At 34.6% G+C, this 9599-nt stretch overlaps 2 protein-coding genes across 2 annotated transcripts; one reads left to right on the top strand and one right to left on the bottom strand.

Moving 5' to 3' along the window:
* Positions 1-930: 930 nt before the first annotated feature.
* LOC6564906 (nucleic acid dioxygenase ALKBH1) lies at positions 931-2625 on the bottom strand. Its single transcript, XM_032737952.2, has 3 exons — positions 2420-2625; positions 1716-2269; positions 931-1637 (listed from the first exon to the last, which is right to left on the bottom strand). The coding sequence occupies exons 1-3, from the start codon at positions 2531-2533 to the stop codon at positions 1298-1300; spliced, it is 1008 nt and encodes a 335-aa protein (XP_032593843.1). The 5' UTR covers positions 2534-2625; the 3' UTR covers positions 931-1297.
* Positions 2626-3492: 867 nt separating this feature from the next.
* Positions 3493-9393, top strand: LOC6564907. Its single transcript, XM_001991202.2, has 5 exons — positions 3493-4041; positions 4108-4850; positions 7229-7337; positions 7953-8117; positions 9262-9393. The coding sequence occupies exons 2-5, from the start codon at positions 4320-4322 to the stop codon at positions 9324-9326; spliced, it is 870 nt and encodes a 289-aa protein (XP_001991238.1). The 5' UTR covers positions 3493-4041; positions 4108-4319; the 3' UTR covers positions 9327-9393.
* The last annotated feature ends 206 nt before the right edge of the window (positions 9394-9599 follow it).

The raw sequence follows: 9599 nt of genomic DNA, 5'->3' as shown, positions 1-9599 counted from the left end.
AAAAAGCAATATCTTCTGCAGTTGTTGAGTTAGAGTCATCAAATTTTGTAGGTATTTGACTGGTAAGTATCGATTGGGCCACACCCACTCTTACCCTTATAATCGTTGTGAAAGTGTAAATCGATAAGTCCGCAGATCCCTCATAATTTTAAAGATGGAGTAAGCAAACCTCCTTAAAAGATCGGCATATATTCGGATCTGGATACCTTCGGTATTGAAACTAGACTTAAAACTAATCTGCAAGTTAAATGATTAGGTTGAAATTTGAAAAGAGCATCTAAAATCATTTTATTCTCGTTAAGACAGTTGCTATTTTATTCGGAATAGTTTTGTGCGATTCGTGATTCACTTTCTCAATATTTATTATAGGTATTTTATTAGGATAATGTGTTACTGCATCATTATTCATATCACTATGAATTTAAGTTAACTTAAACTATTTAGAACTATCTCTCGAAGCTCCGGTCTTCTTGTGGATCGTCAAGTCGGCATTTTTGGTGACGCCAGCTGCTACCATTGTTTGCAGTTGTGGTGTTAAGGGTCCTGGGCTATCGACCGAAACATTGTTGGGCGTCTTAACTTATATATACATATATTGAATTAAAGGCTTTTGTGTGCAGGGTATTTCAAAATTTCTATTTTTCTTATAAGCCCAAATGAAAGTATGATTGTCTACTTACCTTCCTTCCATTAGAACCGTTTACAAGCCGGTATCACATTCCAATTCACCATGCTACTGACCTCCTAATTCCCAGCTGGTAGTTGGCTCAATACGACTCTAAAATTAGTTGTTTGAATAAAAACATTGTGGCAGAATGGATAGATTGCTGGAATAGCCTTAAGAGATTGGGACAGCATTCTAGTATATGTTCCAAGATTTAAGTCTCTAGCTTTAAGTGTGTGGAGAAGTTGCAATCATACGGACGGAGATTTGATTTCTCGCATTAAAAATGTATATATTTTACCAAATATTGACCTGACCGTACTCATCATAAGCTGCCAGTGGAGATGGAGTTAGGCGGATACACAAAAGTCACTAATTTATTATACAATAATTACACTTTGTACACATGTATTATACTCAATAAATAACCAGTCAAGAAACAGGAAATATATATAACAGAATGCTTTTAAAAATGTTCAAAAACATAATATTAATAATACCGGAATACAATTTAAGTGTCTGCACATTACTTCCGTTCTACAAGGGTATGTATGCTACGGCGTACCTATAATAACCGATCTTACTTGTTAAATTTGCTAAACCGATAACAACCTGTCACATGCTACCAAATATTTAGATATGTATTTGGGAAACATCCGAAGGCAGAACTTGACGCACATTAATATTTATGCGTGAATCGTTAATATAACCTTCAAATGGCATCCAAAAGTCCTCGTCCTTAACTTGATCGTATAATTCTGAATCCATTGAAGTGTTAAAGGGATCTTCATGCATCTCTTTGGAGTTTCCATTCCATGACTTTTTGTGTGTTTTCATAACTCGTGGTACTGCATGATAGCAGAGTCGAGATTTCTCTGACATTACTAAAACATCACCACTACGTAGATATAAAGCTGTGGGCTGCTCTTCTAGTGTCATGCCACCTATAAGAAAAATGGCAGTTTGTCCGAAACTGCATTAAGAATATAGGTGAGCATTTTTTGTATACATCTATCAATGTATATGTATATAAAACTGTCGACATATATACCTCAATGAAAAAAGTGGTGCTGCAAGGTTCAACTCCGAATGATCCGTGTGACCAGATAAGGTAGTGCCAATCGGATAGTAATTAACAATAGCAGCTTGTGGGATAAAATGTTGATATCCAAGCACAAGAGAAAAATATTGGCACAGACTACTCAAGTCACTTGGGAACGTTGTGTGCTTAGCCTCATCGTATACCTTGGTGTCCCAGTTGTGATGATATCCCAATGTGGTCCAACGCATCGCAGTCTTAAGACGCTGATCAACAGTTTTGTGACCGCTTTGATGTAACTCTCCCCACCAATTCGATACCGCATTGACGGAAAAATGTTTCGCATCCAAGTTAACATAGTTGGGAGCTTGCGGGTAGTCGCGAAGACTTCTAGCTATCCAATAGCGTTGGCCCGTAGGTGTAAATGGATTGCGTATAACCAAAAGACCAGGATGATTTGCAAGCGTATAGCACCGCCAATCATTTGGTGATTGCAAGCCAACTGGCACTCGTAGACTTGGACTTATCTGTATTTCAGGAACTATCGCCGGCTGCACCAATTCTAGCTGGAGACAATCGCATACAAAACACACATACATACGTGCATATGTATGCATATACATACATACATTTGTATATACATAAGTATATATTTTAATATGTACACATGTTGTTATGGGCTTTCCGACTGTTTATACATGTGGATCTCTACTTACGTTATGACAACCACTGTCGAAATTTATTGCTTCATATTGATCAAGGTCAATTACATCTTGGAGATCAGGTGATTCTGTTTTTATTTTATATCGTTTGAATGCTTGTTTAAACATTTTCTAAGATTATTGTAAACATATTTCTCAATAGATTTTTGGGTATATAGTTCTTGAATAAATAAATATGACTAAAACGATGAATCGATAAATTAATGGTTTGGTAACTGTGTTGTCAGTTTAGCTATTTCCCCGTCAGCTCTGGCAATTCTCTTCTTTTCTTTTTTACTTCTTTGAATCCACATTTTCCCCAAAAATTTCTGTTTTTGAATCACATTTTCGCTGAACTTAATAATAAATACAAAAGAATTTCAATTTATTTACAAATAAGTGCAAAAAAAAAACCTCGGATTTTAGAGATTATAGCTACTAGAGACCTGATGTACAAGATTTTTTTATTAAGCTTAATAATCAGATCGATAAAATCTTAAAAAATAATATGTCAAGATCCACAAAATTACCTTCAAAAATACAATAAGTCTTGCCTTTCTTGATGAAATTGACTTCCATCCTTAAAAATTTAAGTATTTCGCCTCCAGAAAACACAAGCAACCGATTTATATATACACCGTTAGTACCGCAATAAATTATAAAAACCTTGTAAAATGAATTTTAACTTGTTGAATTACTTATCGATTTGAAAAGGAAGATAAATACCAAAGCATTGAATTCGCAAAATATGTGACAAAAGATGTGTCCACACACTTTCTTGACGCACTGTACCTAATGCACTTCAATTTGGAAGTGGAGGATTGCCGATAGACACTGTCAGAATATATCAATTTTGTGCTTTTGACACCGAACAGCTGTTCACAGAATCTGCATGTGTGGACAGCGAGTTAACAGTGTGGTTTTCAGTTTTGCCGTCTCGAAAACAAGAAAAAATTAAAATTTGTTTGTTTCAGATTGAAAGTTTTTCGTTATCGATAACTTTGTTTTCCATCTGAGCACAGTGCCATATCGATAAATTTATGCAGGTGAAATCTGTGGATTTAAATGCCTCACGACTTTGGTCACACTTGAGGTTGTATTTATTAGTGACATATACACATACTTATGTATGTATGTACATAGAGGACTATTTACATTGCTTAAATAACTCTGTTGTGAAAAAGCCTTTTTTTTTGCTGAGCGAAAAGTTTTGCCTGAAATGACATGGATCATGGACTAAAGAGATGTTCATAAAAGTGACAAAAGAAGTAAATAATAAGAAATAAAACTTGATACATGTAATGGAATAATTGTTACATATTGTACTTTTTTCTGTGAACATAATATTTTCGTGACATGGATGCGCGTGCGCGTGCATTCATTTATATACAAGTGTGTATCTATTTACATACATAATTATGTGTGGGAGCAGGTTCCGTAAACATATACATGCATATATATTTATACGATGTGCACAATAATATGAACGAGCAAAATTCAAATTAGAACAATTAAGTGGCGCCGCTGCCAATCCTTAGCATTTGTTGTCTGTGCTACAAAAATGTTGCGTTGCAAAATTACTTTCACCAAGTCACATTTGCTGGTCAAGTGGGGCAAACTATAAGGACGTCACACAGGTACAATACCCATTTCGAAGTGCACCACATATGATATTATCTAATTTAAGTTCTTTTCAATTTTAGCAATTACTGTTTGAGCATAGCCAATTAATTGTTACACAGATCGTTCAAAATGAGTTTAAAACATCTCGGCTGAAAGCAAAATAGTTCACAATACAGCTGTGCACTTAATCGCACATTAAGTGGTTGATTTCTGACCGTGCGTTGGTGGTGTGCAATAAAAGAAAAAGAACAAAAAAAAACAAGTTGTTATCAAAGTCTATGTTAAATGCGCCATGTTATCTACACCTTCATCGTCTAATGGAACGCCTGCAACGGAACCTTCGAACCGGGACTACCATAAACAGAATATGATAATTTCAACTACCACAGCCATAGTTCCCAGCAACAGTATAGGCCTCCATCAGTATCAGCTGACGTTTACAAAACTCAACAAATTATCGGATGGTTCGTTGGACTCGTTAGGTGTTGATGCCTCTGAAACGAGCACATCTATTACTACACCACACTCGATGCTAAATCCTCCCTCATGCTTGACAACATGCAGTAAGGCTCCACCTGTTAGAGCGGCCGTCCACCAACAGCAACGTCATTATGTGTTGCAAAAGCAGGCATCCAATTACCGCTGTTCTAACTCCAATGAGTTGGCGCAACGACAGCATGTACATACTTCGATTTCGTCTGCCCCATCAACTTCGGTTACTTCATCGTTGGAGGAACCAACATCTTCGTGCAGTACAACCACTAAAGGGAACGGAACTCCATTGATTACACTGAAGATGACACGGACTATTCCATCTGACAAAGTAAGTTGCATATATTATCTAACAACATCTTTGATTGTTAATTCTGGTCATTTGGCAAATTTGAAGCTGCGAAATCTGTGATCTGATAGATGCTACTTTTTTGCATTTCAACATATTCATTTCAAATTGTTTTACGTAAAGTGCTGAATTATTTATGTCGCAAAAAAGCGTGCCGAGAATCATATGTGAATTGTATCCTTGGCCCTGTAGTGATGTCCTTGGCCCTGTAGTGATGTCCTTGGCCCTGTAGTGATGTCCTTGGCCTTGTAGTGATGTCCTTGGCCCATTTAATTTTATTTCATATCTCAGTTAAGCCTTTAAAATCAATAGAGTGATTATCACTGTCCAGCTCAATATGGATTTTTAACAAAGAAATGTGACCATGAAGTCGACTGTTCGCTGTTTTAAGCCTGAGCCTTCTGATTTTCTACTTACACATTATTATTTTGTATTTTGGACATGATATTTACTCTTTGCAAATGCAGAGACTTTGATTATTTAAAACTCAAAGGTACTTGCTTACATCTACCCCCAAGAGGAGGCGTTTCTTATCGACAAGGGGTGATGTCTGCAAATTTGATATCTGCACTGGATACGATAGAACATGTCTCATTTGGAAGAAAACTGAAGCCTTTCGTAAGGACTACATTAAGCGACCAATAAAGTTCCCATCTAGTTTTATGGTGTTGCTTAAAGAGTTGGACAACTAGTAGAAATTGTAGAAGAAAATAATGTTTCCATCAATATTAAAGATTGAGATTGCGGAGAATATAATAATGAATAGTAATTTATGTAATAATACAGAACGATCTGTGAGCGGACTAAAATAAAAAAGATTTGGTATTCTATAACTTTAAAAATGTAATATAATTTAAAAAACAAATGAATTACAAATGATTTTTTAACGGTTAATTTTGTTGTTATTTTAAGATAAAAACATTAAACTAGTTGAATCCTATGAAATGCGTTCGTTCCATTTATTCTATTTCTTTCTGAAAAACCATACCATTTTAATTTTTCCATTCTCCAAATACACAAATGTTCGTACATCTTACAAGTAATAAGTCAACGTTTATTTTAATTTAATTTAATTTAGTTAATTTGCTTTGTTCATAACCTAACCAGTTCATGCATTCAAATTATGATTGATTTGATCTTTTCCTTCGCACAAGCACGAACTAGAAGCAAACTGGAGCGAACAAACAGCTGCCTTTCGCTAAATTACTTTATATAGAATTGTTAAACGCAAGATATTGTTCATACTAGATCATAATTGTTTCAGCTCTGTGAAGAATATATATTTCAAATTTCAAGTGCTTTGAAATATTAGTCGGTATTCGACTATGAACACAAACCACGAACACAACACAGACGCTTTACTATATTGGCTAATAAAATGCGTTAAAGTGGTTGCCTTAAATTTCTGGCACCCCTGATAAGCATATATATAAATATAGGTGATATAAAGTTCAGAATATAGTGCATTTCAAGCGATTCTTTCCAGCCCTGTAACTTTATTTTCTTATACTTTGACTTTTTATTGCTTTTGTTATTTATTCTGCACTTGCGTTAGATAGAGTTTTGAAGGAGCGGAATATCAAGCTGTCGCTCAAAGTAGTCCCAAATCCAGTTGAATGTGGCTAAATTGTCAATAAATTTATCTTTAACTCGATCCTTGAAATGATAAAGAACAAAGATTCCTTGAACAACGTACGACTGAAGAGTAAGCACGCAACCGGAAATTCGTTATTGTCACAGAAGTTATTTTGAAAAAGAAAATATTAGTTTGATGTCCACAAATAAAAAATATTAGTTAGTGATTAAAATTAAATCTACAAACTTACTTGAAGATATTCTGTGACATAATCTTAATTTAAAATAAATATTAAGATCGGTTTTAGTTTTTATTTATTTTCTGCTAATTGTTTTCAGTTGAATCTCGAATCAAATCCACGACTTTGACACGTTTTCAAACCTATACCTAAACCTAAATAAGAATTTGTATACTTTGAACTGAACCCATTGAAAATTCGTAAACTGGTAAAAATTGTGCAAATGACCCCATAAAGTATATATGTATATAGAGAGATCATGTCCGTCTGTCTGTCTGTTTTTAATGCTAGAGACAAATTTGGAATATAATTTCTCTTATACCATGAGCAGAACAAGTTTGCTTCAATCTATCGATAGCTGCCTAGTTTTCGTTAATCGATAGTTATCGTTTTTCGATAACAATAAAACCATATTTTTACTCTATCCTTAAAAGTTGTGATTATGGATTTGATCGATAACTCGCAAAAATAATCCTCGGCATAACTTTGGTGAACTGTAAAAATTGACAAACTGTAAATATTTGTCTTTTTGTTTTTTTTTTTCAGATCAACTTGCGATTGATTCTAGTAAGCGGTAAAACAAAAGAATTTATATTTAGTCCATCAGATTCTGCCGGTGATATTGCTCAAACCGTTTTCGAAAATTGGCCTGCAGGTAAGTAAAACTAAAGTTCTTTTAATACCTTTGCAAAGGGTGCGTTTTATTTTATCACGATATATATAACTATATCAAAAGCTGTCATCCAAACTATTGTTCGAAAATTCAGTTGTTGCGTGAACAATGATTGTCATGTCCAACAAACCAAATTACAAGTTTCTTTACGCTTCCGTGGTTAGACAGGCTGCTCAAATGGCAGGCAGAACATGCATCTCCAGGATACTACACCTTTTCCTAGTTAAGACGAAATAACCTGCTAGGATGTGTTTTGAGGACTCTTCCTCGTTTTCACAAAACCGGCATAGTTCTATCGCCTCTATATCCTTGTGATCCAGAACCCATCTTAGAGTAACCCTATTGTGTGCTCCGAGTTGGTCTACCGTGGATCGTACCACACGAACTACTCTTGACGTTATCTTCGTCCTCCAGAGGCATTAATTGCTGCTTGACTATCGAATACTTTGACTATATCCCTGTTCCGATAATAATGTTTCAGGTTGAAATCCGTACATCTCCCTATTGCACACACCTCAGCTACTCACCGTACAATCAGTTCTTACAAACACAAAAAAAAAAACATTTAAATTTCATTATATTCTTCTTCCATTTTAGATTGGGCGCAAGAAGCTGTTTCTAAATCAGAAATCTTACGGTTAATTTATCAAGGCCGCTTTTTACATTGCAATGTAACGTTGGGTGCATTAGGACTTCCACTAGGCAAAACGACTGTTATGCACTTAGTACCGCGTGATAATTTACCAGAGCCCAATTCGCAAGGTAAGACTAATACATACTTTGAAATAGTTACGCTTATACGTAATGTAGCACTGAGTGAAAAAAAAACTATATCCAAGCGAAGAAAGGATTCGCATTCATTAATATATAAGAGCACGAAAAAATAAAACTGTCTATTTTCAGCAGGGGGGAAAGCAGATCGCTGCTACTTTTATTAAATTTGTATTTATTAGTCTGTGTTGAGTTTTTGTATTAAGATAACCATTGTACATTATGAATATGCTCACTTAGTATGCTAAGTTACTCTCTACTATTCCCTCAGAATCCACACTGAAGTGGTACTTATTGATACAAGAATTGTGGAACATAAATTGGAAAATCAGCTGAAAATTAAGATGCAAGTTGGACAGTTGTTTTTAGTTTTTACAATTCAACGCCTTTTCTGATCCATTGGCTTAGCTTTAGGGATAATATGAATTTTCAGCACTGTTAAGGGCATATATAATATAATATTATTATATTAGAAGAATTCTATTCTATTCAATAGCTTATAAATTGATCGTTTTTAGATTGACAATCTGAGAAATCATGCTGAGCACAAGGTGATTTTGATTGTAAGACAGCGAGTAAGTTATTAGTGCACACTTTTTTGAACCAGAGCTATATATGAATCAGTAATAAAAATGCAATTTGATGTGAACATATTTGACTGAACAAATATTTGCATCAATATTAAGTTAACTTAAACATTACTGACTACTGAGAGTCCAACCACATAGACGAGTCGATCCATCTCGCATATCAATTATATAGTAAAGTTTAGTTTATTCAATTATTGGGCACGCTTACCCAAATATTCCGGAAGTCAATGTCTTCTGCAATTGAAAGGCACAATATGCTCGAACCAACAAAAAAAAAAACCCAAGCATAAGTAAAACTTCAAGTATATATTGAGGAAAAGGAAGTGTTATGATTATATGATGATTCACTGGGGTCTGGGATTTTAACAAACAAATTTCGACCGTAGACTTGAAAGACGGGCATATAAACTTCCAGGTCACACTCATCCCCAACGCTCCAGACCATCCGTTCGAAATAATCATTTATTTGCTTATTTATATTTAAAAGATTAAGTAAAAATTAAGTTATGATAATCATTATTTTTTTTATGTTTTTTTTTTTACAGATCAAAGGCAGAAGAGTAAAAGTGGATCGGGGCGTTGCTGTTCTACAACATGCTGTATTTTGTAACTACCTTATCTTTTAGTTGTACATGTATATCGTTAATTAAATAAAATGTAACAACTTGACAACAATATTTTGCAGTCAGCAGTATTAGTTTTTAGTTTTGTTTTACTTTAATACATAGTCGTGCTTTTCTAACTCTAACAAGAAAGGTCGACAAACGTCCACATATACATAATGATGGCACAAAAATCTCTAGATACTTCGACTCTATATCTATCTAAAAAAAAACTGTCGGTGATATGGAACTTTGAGCGGCTGGCTGTTGACAAAGTTTCG

The sequence above is a fragment of the Drosophila grimshawi genome, unplaced genomic scaffold (genome assembly GCF_018153295.1).
Source record: "Drosophila grimshawi isolate 15287-2541.00 unplaced genomic scaffold, ASM1815329v1 contig_848, whole genome shotgun sequence".
Classification (NCBI taxonomy): Eukaryota; Metazoa; Arthropoda; class Insecta; order Diptera; family Drosophilidae; genus Drosophila; species Drosophila grimshawi.
This window is presented reverse-complemented; position numbering and strand designations above follow the sequence as displayed.

What these genes read in the sequence shown, in the direction of transcription:
- LOC6564906 (XM_032737952.2), bottom strand. Translation starts at nt 2,533, where the DNA reads ATGTTTAAACAAGCATTCAAACGATATAAAATAAAAACAGAATCACCT. An exon ending in TCGACAGTGGTTGTCATAAC is followed by an intron (nt 2,270 to 2,419) that starts GTAAGTAGAGAT and finishes GATTGTCTCCAG; the next exon opens with CTAGAATTGGTGCAGCCGGC. An exon ending in GCACCACTTTTTTCATTGAG is followed by an intron (nt 1,638 to 1,715) that starts GTATATATGTCG and finishes TTCTTAATGCAG; the next exon opens with TTTCGGACAAACTGCCATTT.
- LOC6564907 (XM_001991202.2), top strand. Translation starts at nt 4,320, where the DNA reads ATGTTATCTACACCTTCATCGTCTAATGGAACGCCTGCAACGGAACCT. An exon ending in GGACTATTCCATCTGACAAA is followed by an intron (nt 4,851 to 7,228) that starts GTAAGTTGCATA and finishes TTTTTTTTTCAG; the next exon opens with ATCAACTTGCGATTGATTCT. An exon ending in TTTCGAAAATTGGCCTGCAG is followed by an intron (nt 7,338 to 7,952) that starts GTAAGTAAAACT and finishes CTTCCATTTTAG; the next exon opens with ATTGGGCGCAAGAAGCTGTT.